The sequence below is a fragment of the Trachypithecus francoisi genome, unplaced genomic scaffold, assembly GCF_009764315.1.
Source record: "Trachypithecus francoisi isolate TF-2019V2 unplaced genomic scaffold, Tfra_2.0 Lachesis_group2, whole genome shotgun sequence".
Classification (NCBI taxonomy): domain Eukaryota; kingdom Metazoa; phylum Chordata; class Mammalia; order Primates; family Cercopithecidae; genus Trachypithecus; species Trachypithecus francoisi.
Genome location: NW_022681465.1, coordinates 160,664,816 through 160,679,069, shown reverse-complemented (window position 1 = coordinate 160,679,069; position 14,254 = coordinate 160,664,816). Strand labels below are relative to the sequence as shown.

The 14,254-nt window shown below is 42.2% G+C and overlaps 1 protein-coding gene and 1 pseudogene across 3 annotated transcripts in view; both read right to left on the bottom strand.

The window, feature by feature from the left end:
• Nucleotides 1-14,254, bottom strand: part of FNIP1 (folliculin interacting protein 1) — a 155,126-nt gene that overhangs the window by 7,998 nt on the left and 132,874 nt on the right. For all 3 annotated transcript variants that reach the window (XM_033181332.1, XM_033181335.1, XM_033181334.1), the window contains one exon: nucleotides 2,103-2,300. In XM_033181332.1, coding sequence (XP_033037223.1) covers nucleotides 2,103-2,300 — 198 coding nt within the window. The remainder of the gene's footprint in view (nucleotides 1-2,102; nucleotides 2,301-14,254) is intronic.
• On the bottom strand, nucleotides 9,439-11,206 carry LOC117065908 (annotated as a pseudogene).

The following is a 14,254-nucleotide window of genomic DNA, read 5'->3' as shown; positions in this document are numbered from 1 at the left end:
AGAAGTCACTGCCATATTCAATGTCAAAAAGATTATCCCCTAGGTTTTCTTGTAAGTTTTATAGTTTTAGCTCTTAAATCTTTGATCCATTTGGAGTTCATTTCTGTATATGGCATAATTCATTTGCATGTGGCTATCCAGTTTTCCCAGCATCTTTTGTTGAAAAGACTCCTTTCCCTGTTGAATGGTCTTGGCACCTTTCTTGAAAATTAATTAAACTTAATGTGAGGGTTAACTTTTAGGATCTCCATTCTGCTTCATTGGTCTATATGCCTGTCCTTATGCCAGGAGCACAATGTTTTGATTACTGTAGCTTTGTAATAAGTTTTCAAATCAAGAAATGTGAAATCTACCAACACTGTTGTTTTTCAAGATTGTTTTATCTCTTTGGGGTCACTTGAGATTCTTAATGTATTTTAAGATGGGTTTTTCTATCTCTGCAAAAAATATCAATTGGATTTTGATAGGGATTACATTTAATCTGTAGATAACGGTGAATAGTAATGGCATTCTAATAATACTAATTCTTTCAATCCAAGAGCATGGGAAGTGCTTTCATTTACATATGTCCTTAATTTATATCAATAATGTTTTGTACCTTATAGTGTACAAGTGAGTCTTTTGTCTCCCTAAATTTATTCCTAAGTAATTTATTCTTTTTGGTGCTATTGTAAGTGGAATTGTTTTCTTAATTTCCTTTTCAGAGTGTTCATTGTTCAAACAAGTATACAGAAATGCAACTTATTTTTATGGGTTTGTATTATGCAAATCTGCTTAATTTGCTTATTAGCTCTACCAGTTTTTTGTGGAATCTTTATGTTTTCTATGTACAAGAAGATCGTATCATCTGCAAACAGAGAATTTTATTTCCTCTTTTCCAATTTTGAAGTCTTTTGTATTTTTCTTGCCTGATTGCTCTGGCTAAAACTCTCAGTAGCACGTTGAACAGAAGTAGTCAAAGTGGGTATCATTGTCTTTTTCCTAATCTTAGGGAAATATTTTCAGTCTTCCACCACTTAGTGTGATGTTAGCTATGGGTTTGTCATAGATATCCTTTATCATCTTCAACTACAGAGCTTTTTAACTATGCTATGTTACAGTTCTCCTAATAATTGAAAGAAAGAACCTTAAAAGTTAGATATGGGGTCTTCTACTAGGAAGAGGTTACCAGTATTACAAAGAGATCAATAAAAGTCCTGACATGACAATGAGGATCCAGAATGTACTGGCATTCTACACAAAGTTGGGACATGTTGCATGACTATACTACACATGATCAAAAATTTTGGCTGCTGAAATCAGAACATACAGGCATGTACACATCCCCTTCTGTCTTAGCTTGGCTGCCATAACAAAGTATCATAGACTGTGCGGATTAAAAAAAAAAAAAAAAAACAGATATATAGCTGGGCATGGTGGCTCATGCCTATAATCTTAGCACTTTGGGAGGCTGGGGCAGAAGGAACACTTGAGCTCAGGAGTCTGAGACCAGTCTGGGCAATGGGGCAAAATGCTGTCTCTACTAAAAAAATACAAAATATTAGTCAGGCGTGGTAGCACGTGCCTGTAGTTCCTGCTACTCAGCAGGCTAAGGCAGGAGGATCACCTGAGCCCAAGAAGTCGAGGCTGCAAGGAGCCAAGATCGCACTGCTGAGCTCCAGCCCAGGTGATGGGATTAAGACACTGTCTCAAACAAACAAAAAACCCCAGATATTTATTTTCTCACAGTTCTGGAAGCTAGAAATACAAGACCAAGGTGCAAGCATGGTTGGGTTCTAGTAAGGGCTCTCTTCCTGGTGGCAGACAGTCGTTTTCTCACTGTGTCCTCACATGGTGGAGAGAGAACAAGCTTTCTCTCTCTTCCTCATCTTCCTAGGCCACTAATACCATCATGAGCACCCCACCCTCAAGACCTCATCTCACCTTAGATACCTCCCAAAGACCCTGTCCCCAAATACTGTCACACTGGGAATTAGGGCTTCAATATATGAGTTCAGGTAATGACACAAACATTCAGTCCCTAACAGCTTTTTTTCAGAAAAACAATGATGAAAGCTTTAAGCAGTGTTTAAAGTAATGCAAGCGTCGTTACACATACTTACAAAATTTGGAGACAAGTTATGCTTATAAAGCTGAAGTGTGGAATGAAGCAGATTGGAAACAAGACTGGAAACCAATACTTCCTTTCCCAATTTATTATCTGTCACTCGTCTCTGGCTACTGGCCACTTGAACAGTCCATTTATCCATGTCAGCTATAATACAGACAGCTTCTGCTATTGGTTCATCCAAAACTGGATGCTGGAAATAAAAGAATAATTCATCTTCTGATTAGCAAATGAAGTTTCCAAAAATAATGGTAATTCAGCAATGTTTACTAAACAAAAACAGAAAAAAAATATTAAACTTCAATATTCCAATATCTCCTTGACCAAGGAGAATAATTAACTCATTAACAAATACCCTGAGACATATTATAGATATCATCATAGATACTTTGTATTCATTACAAGGACTTTGTATTATTTAGTCCAGAACTTAACTTTCAACAGTCTTTTGATCATTCATTAAGTTGACAAATGTATTCTCAACTATGTGCCAGGCAATTGAAAGAAAATGTTTTTTACCCTGAAAGAGACAAACATTTTACTTTATTTTGAGAGAGTCTCGCTCTGTCGCCAGGTTGGAGTGCAGTGGCGCGATCTCAGATCACTGCAAGCTCTGCCTCATGGGTTCAAGTCATTCCCCGGCCTCAGCCTCCTGAGTAGCTGGGTCTACAGGCACATTGGTACCACCACACCTGACTAATTTTTTGTATTTTAGCAGAGACAGGGTTTCACCATGTTGGCCAGGATGGTCTCGATCTCCTGACCTTGTGATGCGCCCACCTCGGCCTCCCAAAGTGTTGGGATTACAGGCGTGAGCCACTGCACCTGGCCTAACAAACATTTAAAAAATAGAACAGGACAGGACAGGACAGATGCTGTGGCTCACATCTATAATCCCAGCACACTGGGAGGCTGAGGTGGGAGGACTGCTTAAGGCCAAGAGTTTGAGACTAGCCTGAGCAACATAACCAGACCTCATCTCTACAAAAAATCTAAAAAATCAGCCAGGAATGGTGGCAAGCACCTGTAATCCCAGCTACTTAGGAGGCTGAGGTGGAATGATTGCTTGAACCCAGGAATTCAAGATTGCACTGATCTAAAACTGTGCCACAGCACTCCAATGTGGGTCAAAGTAAAGTAAGACACTATCTCAAAAATACCACAGAAAACAAAGACCATAAAACAACAACAACAACAAAAACAAGACTTACTCACACAAATAAGTCAATGGTAAGATTCTGTGCTAACTATCCCAATATGCCAGGCATTAATATCCCTCAGCACCAGAGAAGGTATTCCTTGATGTCATGAAGTACTTTGCTACCTACATGAATTAGATTTTTCTGTTTGACTAAGACATCTGTCCGGAGTATGGATGGGACACAGCAAAATATGTAACAGAGTTCTCCAAGATACAATGTTAAGTGAAAAAAAAATTCAGTCTGGGCGTGGTGGCTCACGCCTGTAATGCCAGCACTTTGGGAGGCCGAGGTGGACCTATCACCTCAGGTCAGGAGTTTGAGACCAGCCTGGCCAATATGGTGAAACCCCAACTCTACTAAAAATACAAAAAATTAGCCAGGCATGGTGGCGGATGCCTGTAATCCCAGCTACTCAGGAGGCTGAGGCAGGAGAATGGCTTGAACCCGGCAGGCAGAGGTTACAATGAGCTGAGATCATGTCACTATTCTCCAGTCTGGGCAACAAGAGCAAAATTCCGTCTCAAAAAAAAAAAAAAAAAAAAGTCACTATACATACAGTTATGTTTCTAAAAATTCAGATCTACATCTAAATGAAAATGTATAGAAAAAAGAAAGAAAATACTCAAATCAAGTATGCAGTACTGAAGATTTCTGTGAAGAAGCAGGAATATTAAGAGTATGAAGAACTTTTACTTTTTACTTTGTATATCTTTACACTGTTTGAATTTTTTCATTTTTCTTTATTTTTTTTGAGACAGAGTCTCACTCTGTCGCCAGGCTAGGCTGAAGTACAGTGGTGTGATCTCAGCTCACTGCAACCTCTGCCTCCCAGGTTCAAGTAATTCTTCTGCCTCCGCCTCCTGAGTAGCTGGGATTACAGGCGTGTGCCACCATGCCCGGCTAATTTTTGTACTTTCAGTAGAGACAGGGTTTCACCATGTAGGTCAGGCTGGTCTCGAACTCCTGACTTAGCAATCTGTCCACCTTGGCCACCCAAAGTGCTGGGATTACAGGCATGAGCCACTACACCCAGCCCTTATTGTTTGAATTTTTATCACAAGTATTTACTTTCATTGTTTTTTTTTTTTTTTTTTTTTTGAGGCGGAGTCTTGCTCTGTCGCCCGGACTGGAGTGCAGTGGCCAGATCTCAGCTCACTGCAAGCTCCGCCTCCCGGGTTTATGCCATTCTCCTGCCTCAGCCGCCCGAGTAGCTGGGACTACAGGCGCCCGCCACCTCGCCCGGCTAGTTTTTGTATTTTAGTAGAGACGGGGTTTCACCGTGTTAGCCAGGATGGTCTCGATCTCCTGACCTCGTGATCCACCCGTCTCGGCCTCCCAAAGTGCTGGGATTACAGGCTTGAGCCACCGCGCCCGGCCTACTTTCATTGTTAAAAATGTTAAGACAGTGAAAAATAATACTTTAACTCATCTATACATAGTCATGAAAGAGCCACAAGGCATATGGCTATGTCCTTGCCTTCCCCTGGTTTACAAACAAAGACCAAAAATGACAATTAAGTACAAAGCATGACTGCCAGAAACAGATAGTGACCCTACCTTTAATATTTTTCTGTATTTGGAAAGGTAAGGATTTTTTTACTACTGGCCAAATGGAATAGCAGCAACAAGACTGAGAGTAAAACATTTATAATATGAAATACTCAGACCCATGGCTTTTCCTCTCTAACTTTTAATGTTACTACAATTAGGATAAGGTACAACTGTAAGGACAAAAGTTTACTCCTGGATAAGCCCAGGTTTAGCATCCTCAAATGATATTACTTTGCCTAGTTAATGAACAACTACTCTGAATAAAGCTGCTTCCTAGACAAGAAACAAACACAACAGAACTCATAGACTTGTGAGGGAGATCAAAATAAATACATCTAGCTTTAAAAAAAAAAAAAAAGTGTTACTGATGAAGCAGAAACCAAGTGCTGGGAAGCAGAGGAGGGCAATCGTGGGATCTGTGTGATAGGGAGTTTCGCAGTGAAAGGGACATAGGAATATGACACTGAAGTGTATAGATAGAATTACTGGTGAAAAAATTGGAGAAGAACATAGATAATTCGGTAAGACTCAGAAATAGAAGTAGATGCAAATGGCTACATTTGTGAGAAATGATATAGAGAAATAAGAAGAGTATGGCAAAAAGTCCAGAAATATACCTTGGGAAGATTTTCCATGGAGCCCCAAATTTATATTTGTTTTTTATAAAACAGTATTCAAATATGTATTCGTCTCTTGCCAAGGATAAAATACTTTGTTATTCATCACTTAATTATGGAAATATAATTTTGGCAAAGATATATACGTCTGTGATATTGTGAAATATATTCAGCTGACCAACAACATGGGTTGGAACTGAAGGTCCACTTAAATGCCAATTTTTTCCAATATAATATGTGGGTAAAGTTTTTGGAAATTTGCAACAATCTGAAAAACTTAAAGAGACAAAACTGTGTAGCCTAGAAATATGGAAAATAAGAAAAAGTTAGGCATGTCATGAATACATAAAATATATGTGGATGCATGGCGCAGTAGTGTGCATTTGTAATCCTAGCTACTGGGGAGGCAGAGGCAGGAGGATCAACTGAGCCCAGTAGTTCGAGAGACTAACCTGAGCAACATAGTAAGACCCATCTCAAAATAAACAAACGAAAAAATATAGATAGTATATTTTATCATTTAGTACTGTAAAATACACACAAATCTACTATAAGTTAAAATATATAAAAACTTACACACTTACAAAGCATACAAGGTGACATTCACAGCCCAGAGAAATGTTAACAAATGTATAGTATTAAATACATTTGTTTGTATTTAATATACTTATGACATATTAATATAGTTTAATATAGTTTAAATAACACTTAATATAGTTATAACATAATATAGTTATGATTATAACTGCATAAAACTAGCTATAGTACCTACTGTACTAATGTAATAGTTTTGTAGCCACTTCCTGTTGCTATTGCCCAGAGTTCAAGTTGCAAGTATGTACTTCAAACACCCTGCCAACTTAATCATCTCTGCAGGAGCAGTTCCGCTCTCCAATAAACAGCATATCTCAGTTAAAAACTACTCTCTTTTCGAGACCATCCTGACTAACACAGTGAAACTCTGTCTCTACTAAAAATACAAAAAAAAAAAAAAAATTAGCTGGGCGTGATGGCGGGCACCTGTAGTCCCAGCTACTTGGGAGGCTGAGGCAGGAGAATGGCGTGAACCTGGGAGGCAGAGCTTGCAGTGAGCCGAGATCACGCCACTGCACTCCAGCCTGGGCAACAAAGCGAGACTCCATCTCAAAACAAAAACAAAAAACAAAAACTAATCTCTTGGGAGGCTAAGGCAGGGGGATCCCTCAAGCCCAGGTGTTGAGGCTGCAGTGAGCTACGACTGCACCAAGGACTCCAGTCTGGGTGACAGAGTGAGACTCTGTCTCTAATAAAACACAAAGACAAAAAGATAACAAATAAAACTGATGTCTAAAGGTTCTCACGTATTTTTCATCATTGTTAGTGTGATACAGCAAACCCTGAATAGTATCATGGGACCCACATGGAGTACCACTAGTGATGCTGGAAATGCTCTCAAGAAAAGTAGAGAGAAGTTAAGACATTATAAGAAAAACTTGAATGGTTTGATATAGACCATAGATTAAGTAGCTGTGGTTACCCATCATTTCGAGATCAATGAATCCACCATGAGGACTGTTTTAAAATAAGAAAAGGAAATTTGTGAAGCTGTCACTGCAGCAATGCCACTACGTGTGAAAACCACGCACTTTTGCAGAATACCTTTTAAATCTCATAATGAAAATGCAGCTCTTATGTGGGTACAGGGTTGCTGTAAGAAAGCTCTAACTATAGACTCTAATACTATTTTTTAAATGAAGTCATTATATGACAACTTAAAGCAAACGGAGGGTAAAGGATCTAAAGCTGGAGAATTTAATGCTAAGAAAGGATGGTTTGATAATTTTAGAAAGAGTTATAGCTTAAAAAATATCAAGATAACAGTTTTTGCTGACCCAGAGGCAATACACAAGTTCTTAGACACCATCAAGAAAATCATAGAGGACAAAAGATATCTGCCTGAACAGGTTTTTATTGCAGATGAAAGTACCCTATTGTGGAAAAAGACACCACAAAATACATTTATTAGTAAGGAAGAGGAGCAAGCACTAAGATTTAAGGCAGGAAGGGATAAGCTAACTCCACTGTTTCATGTAAATGCAGTCAGGATTAGATCAGAACTACCCTTATATATAAAGCTGCTAACCTCTGGACCTTGAAGGAAAAAAGATAAACACCACCCCTGCAAGTCTTCTGATTGTACAATAAGAGAGCCTGAAAAAAACCTATTTTTCTGGATTGAATCCACCCATGCTTTTTTTTTTTTTTTTGAGACAGTCTCGCTGGGTCACCCAGGAGGCTCACTGCAACCTCCAACTCCCAGGTTCAAGGATTCTCCTGCCTCAGCCTCTCAAGTAGCTGGGACTACAGGCACCTGTCACCGCGCCTGGCTAATTTTTGTATTTTTAGTACATACAGGTTTTCACTGTGTTGGCCAGGCTGGTCTCGAACTCCTGACATCATGATCCGCCCACCTTGGCCTCCTAAAGTGCTGGGATTACAGGCGTCAGCCACTATGCCTGGCCCCACCCATGCTTTATATCTAAAATCAAGAAGTACCTTGCCAGTAAGTGACTGCCTTTTAAAGTTCTTATGTTGGACAATGCCCCTGGCCACCCAGAACCCTATGAGTTTAACACTGAGAGTGCTGAAGTGGTCTAATTGCCCCTAAACACATCTCTAACTCAGCCTCTAGATCAGGGTGCCATAAGGACCATTAAACACAATATTCTATAAAAATGATTGTCAGTGCTATGGAAAAGAACCCCAATGGAGAGAACATCATGACAGTCTGACGAATCACCCCATAGAAGATGCCATCGCTGTTATAGAAAAAGCCACACAAGCCATCATGCCTGAAATAATAACTTCCTGCTGGAGAAAACTGTGTCCAGATGTTGCGCACAGAATTTAACAACAGAGCCAATCAAGGAAATCATGAAAGAGCTTGTAAATATGGCAAAAAAAAAAAAAAATGGTCGATGAAGGCTTTCAAGATATGGATCTTGCAACTTTGGGAGGCCGAGGCGGGCAGATCACGAGGTCAGGAGATCAAGACCATCCTGGCTAACGCAGTGAAATCCTGTCTCTACTAAAAATACAAAAAAATTAGCCAGGCATGGCGGCGTGCGCCTGTAGTCTCAGCTGCTGGGGAGGGTGAGGCAGGAGAATGGCATGAACCCAGGAGGCGGAGCTTGCCGAGATCACGCCACTGCATTCCGGCCTGGGCGACAGAACAAGACTCCATCTCAAAAAAAAAAAAAAGATATGGATCTTGCAGAAATTCAAGAGAGCTAACAGACACCATACCAGAGGAATGAACAGAAGACAACTCGATGGAGATGAGTGCTTCCAAACCAGTGCCAGACAATGAGGAACAAGACGCAGAAGCAGCAAGGCCAAAAAACAAGTTGACGTTAGACAATGTAGCAGAACGGTTCATATATTCAAGACTGATTTTTATTTCTTTTACTGCATGGGCCCTTCTATGATACTGAAATCACCTTTGCAAAAGTTGTATTAGTGAGAACATCATAACAGTGAACTAAGCTAACCCAAAACCCATCTTGCCTTTCCCTTAATTATTCCTGGGGTATGGGGCCAAGCTAACTTTGGGAGACATTTAGGCTATAGTATTTTTGGTTTTTTTTTAAGGTGTGCAATTTTATTCACCTGGTCTCAAGTCAGTGTACAGGTAAGCCCTGGCTGCCTCCACCCACAGCAAGGGTGGCCAAAAGCCTTTATACATCTCAAGTTGGGGGACAAAAAAGGGGGCCACGAAGGCTGATCATTCAAAGTAAAACAAAATAAAAAAGTATTAAGGCGAAGATTAAAAAATTTTGCATTACATAATTTACACAAAAGCAATACCATTACCTCCCCTGTGTGGACTCGGGAGAGGACTGGGCCATTCTCCTTAGAGAGAAGTGGGGTGGCTTTTAGGAGGGCAGGGGACTTCCTGTAGCAATGCCTTTCACAATATTTGGAATGACTATTAGAAAAAAGAACAATGTACAATCAAAGTCCTTGGCCACATTGTAGAACTTTGGGGGATGCTCGCTCCAGCCGACTGCTGTCACCTTCACTGTTCCAGTTTTTAAATCCTGAGTCTAGCCAAAAAAAAAAAAAAATCACCACCAAAAACAAAAAAACAAATAAAGCCATGCCAATCTCATCTTGTTTTCTGCACAAGTCAGGTTTTGTCAAGAAAGGGTGTAACGCAACTAAGTAACAATCTGCCTAGAAGCATTTGTGGTGAACGACGGAGAGGCCGGACTCACCGCACTCCTGCTTGCTGATCCACATCTGCTGGAAGGTGGACAGCAAGGCCAGGATGGAGCCGCCCATCCACATGAAGTATTTGCGCTCTCGGGAGGAGCAATGATCTTGATCTTCATCACGCTGGGCACCAGAGTGATGCTCTCCTTCTTCATCCTGTTGGCAGTGCCAGGGTACATGTTGTTGCCGCCAAACAAAACTGTGTTGGCGTACAGGTCTTTGCGGATGTCCATGTCACATTTCATGATGGAGCTGAAGGTAGTTTTGTGGATGTCACAGCATTCCATGCCCAGGAAGGAAGGCTGGAAGAGTGCCTTGGGGCAGTGGGAGAGCTCATTGCCAATGGTGATGACCTGGCCACTGGACAGCTCATAGCCCTTCTCCAGAGAGGACTGGAGGCCGCCATGGCCATCTCCTGCTCAAAGTCCAGGGCGACACAGTATAGCTTCTCCTTGATGTCACACACGATTTCCCACTCGACCATGGTGGTAAAGCTGTAGCTGTGCTCAGTGAGGATCTTCATGAGGTAGTCAGTAAGGTCCCGGCCAGCCACGTCCAGACGCAGGATGGCATGGAGGAAAGCATAACCCTCCTAGATGGGCACAGGGTGGTTGACCCCATCGCTGGAGTCCATCACGATGCCAGTGGTACGGCCAGAGGTGTATAGGGACAGCATGGCCTGGATGGCCACATACATGGCTGGGGTGTTGAAGGTCTCAAACATGATCTGGGTCATCTTCCTGTGGTTGGCCTTGGATTCAGGGGGCTCTCAGTCAGCAGCACAGGGTGCTCCTCGGGAGCCACATGCAGCTCGTTGTAGAAGGTGTGGTGCCAGATCTTCTCCATGTCATCCCAGTTGGTGATGATGCCATGCTTGACGTGGTACTTCAGGGTCATGATGCCTCTCTTGCTGTGAGCCTTGTCGCCCACATAGGAGTCCTTCTGACTCATGCCCATCATCACACCCTGGTGCCTCGGGTGCCGCATGATGGAAGGGAAGACAGCCCAGGGCATTGTTGCCCGTGAAGCAGACCTTGCACATGCTGGAGCTGTCGTTGATGACAAGTGCAGCAATATCATCCATGGTGAACCAGCGGCGGGTGTGGATGGGCGGCGGAGTGGTGAGGGTGAGGCTCTGTGCTTGCAGGGTGGACACCGTCTTGGTGGCCCACGCTACAGTTTAAATGATAATAGGCCTTGCCCAAAACTCAACTGCTTTTGTAAAGCTAAAAGGAAGCCATCAGGCTGAAACGAGGAGAGGAGTTTGAGTCCTGCTAAGGCGCAGACATTATTCTGGAGGTTGTAAGAAATGAAACTTTCCCAATTGCAAATAACACCACTATTGTACACTGGCATTTTGAGATATCTTTCCAGGTTTTTTTGCATGTCTGACACCCTTGGCTCCACCTGGACTGACAACCCACTCCTGTAGCCCCATCCAGAAGATTTGGCCCCAGGAGGACAGCTTCAACCCCCCTATGATTTCTGCCCCACCCAATCAGCTGCAAGTACCTGTTACCTGGCCACCCCACCCCTTCCTCCAAACTGCCTTTAAAAAACCCCTAACCTACAAGCTTTAAAGCAGATGATTTGAGTATGAACTCCAACTCCCACATGGGGTGGCTGACCTTGTGTGTATTGAACTTTTTCTCCACTACAATACCATGGTCTGTCTTTATGCAGCGGGCAGGAAGAACCCCTGGGTGGTTACAAATTTGGGGGCTTGTCTGGGATCACCCTTGTGGCTACCTGCCCACGGTTTGGCAGTCCCCCACAAGCAACAGATCCAGAGGCCAGCCCAAGTGGCTGCATAGTTCTCCTGGACTGGGGGCTGACGCTGGCACTATCTCTACCAGCAACACACTGCTGGCCCATGGATTTAATTGCAGTAGAGAAATTGTTCCTGTAAAGACATCTCTAAACTGGTCTGGTGGGTATTCTAGGTGGTGCCAATGCCTCCTTCCTTCTCCTAACTGGTTTGGCTTCTTAAGGGATCTAAGTTTGGCCCCTTCAGGGATCTCGATTGGCTCTCCCTAATTAGTATGAAGGGTCTTGGTTGGGGAGACTTCTCCTCAAAAAGGAAGATTTCAGGGAGATTTCTCAGAGAATAGGTTACTTTGGAAAGCATACTCTTGGAATTCCTGCTTAGGAATCTTGGTTTGGGAGACGTTCTGTCCATCTTGTCTTTGTTGTATGTGTGTGTTTGTACATCTAGAGGGGATCTCTAAAGGAACTGGTGATGGAAGTCCAGCAGACCTAACTTGGAGAACCTTCCTTATTTGATCACATTCGCTGAGCAGTGAAGGAAGTTCAACAGGTTTGACCTGGGGTGACTGTCTGCTCTTCATGTTGTCCAGACATCACCCAATGAATTCCCAGTCAGAGGTCATCCCTCCCTACGTTGAGTGGATCAAAGATGACAGGGACGCACTGGAAAAAGTTTGAGCCTTGACAAGTCAGTATTAGGTGCTGAGCAAAGTGACTACTGTCTGTTTTGTTATATGTGTTTCACCAGGTTGAGATAAAGAATGTTAATTTGGTGGTCTCACGCCCCTCTCCCTCGCTCCCCCGCACAGCCTATTGAGTGAAATCTGACAAAGTCGAGAGGTTTTCGCCTATGGTTCCATGAAACACACAAAAGTAATTCTCCTTTGTGACTATGGTGCGGTGGCCAACACTGCCAGGGTCGCTCAGGGAAAGGGAAATCAGAAACCCGCCGTGCTGACAAAAGGTAAGAATTTCTTACCGGTGAGGCTTCTGGCCTCTCTCTCTCATCTGAGCAAATCAGGTAAGTGAATGGTAAAAATCACTGTTGATTAATAAGAAAAAGGACTTGTGAGAGGTTACTCTGAGGTTGCAATGATTCTGGTGTACTTCTCGATGGGTCAGTTACAAACTTTGCTGTGGGTCCCTGAAACAAAAACTAAATGAGGCTTCCCTCTAATCTTGTTTTACATCCTTGAGAGCATGACTTTGTGACCATGTGGGGATACTCTCTCTTGGTCTCCACCATCCAGAGAACAGGAATTTTCAAGTTCATGTCAGGCACCCAATCTGAAAGTGCTGGGAGTTTGAGATGAGTCAGCACATTCCTCATCCCAAATGTGTCAAGCCCTTGGGTGAGTTTTGTCTGAAAAGGTCCCATCTCTATAGGGCTTTTGTCATCTTTTGCTATCTTAAGCCCATTTCTGAGAGTGAATTCTTGGGGATCATGGAGATGCCTCTTCTACCCTAGATACCTTTTGCTTCTAATGTAAAAAGAAAGGAAAAAACAAAAAAAACTAGAAAATTACCATCTAGACTTTAATAGGTTTCTTAGATTGAGTCACTATTGGAACTGATTACCTCAATGAAAGAAAAAGGTTAAATTAAGAGAAGGATGCATAATAATGACGTGGTTAGTCTTAGAAAATTCTCTTGAGCAGTTAAAATCCTTTGCAAGCTTGAAAATGCTCTAGACTCCTTCTGAGAAAGACAACAGCAGTCACCTTGTACTGCAGGTCAGTTGCAAAGGCATTGCCCTCCCACAGTGGTGGGTGGCTTGGGTTCAATTCTAGGCTTTGGGAGCAAGTCCTTTTTGGTTTAATACTTGTGGAACTTTTGCCATTTATTGATTCTTTTCCCTTCCATGCACAGCTTCTCATTTCTTATCTCGAATTTTTTCTCTGAACTACACCTTTGGAGATATTCTAGATTTTTTTTTTTTTTTTTTTTTTTTTGAGATGGAGTCTCGCTCTGTCACCCAGGCTGGAGTGCAGTGGCACAATCCTGGCTCACTGCAACCTTGGTCTCCCGGGTTCAAGCAGTTCTCCTGCCTCAGCCTCCTGAGTAGCGGGATTACAGGTGTATGCCACTGCGCCTCACGGCTAATTTTTGTATTTTCAGTGGAGACAGGGTTTTGCCATGTTGGTAAGGCTGGTCTTGAACTCCTGACCTCAAGTGATCCACCTGCCTCGGCCTCCTAAAGTGCTGGGATTACAGGTGTGAGCCACCGCGGCTGGCCTGGGGTATGTTCTAGATCTTATAAATCGTTTACCATCTCTTTGGAGACACCTCCTGCATCCCTGTTTAAGTCATCCCCTTAGTTAAGGCTTATTAATTTCACATAGAAGGTTACCTCTAGTAAAAGGATTCAAAAGTCGGAGTTTGTCCTCACTGAAATCTGGTAATAAAAGATTTTAAAAGAACTTTTCTCTTGAGAGCTCCATAGTCAGAAATCGACTTAATTAAAGCTGATATTTGGGCTACATGTATAGATGTTGTTTGAAAGCTCCAGCCTTCCCTCCAAAAACTTCTCGGTCAATGGAACTTTGTCTTGATTCTCTGTTTCTGTGTATTTATATGTGTTGAGTGTGTGATGTTTATATACAGAGCTCCAGTTAATTGGCTTAAAGAAAAACAAGCACTTGAATCAAACATTGTCAGAAAAATGGAAACTTGAATGCCTGCAGGTCTCATGATTCTAATAATCTTTTTGTAAATAAAAAAGACAGAAGATTATTGGTAAAGTAAAATGAAAATGT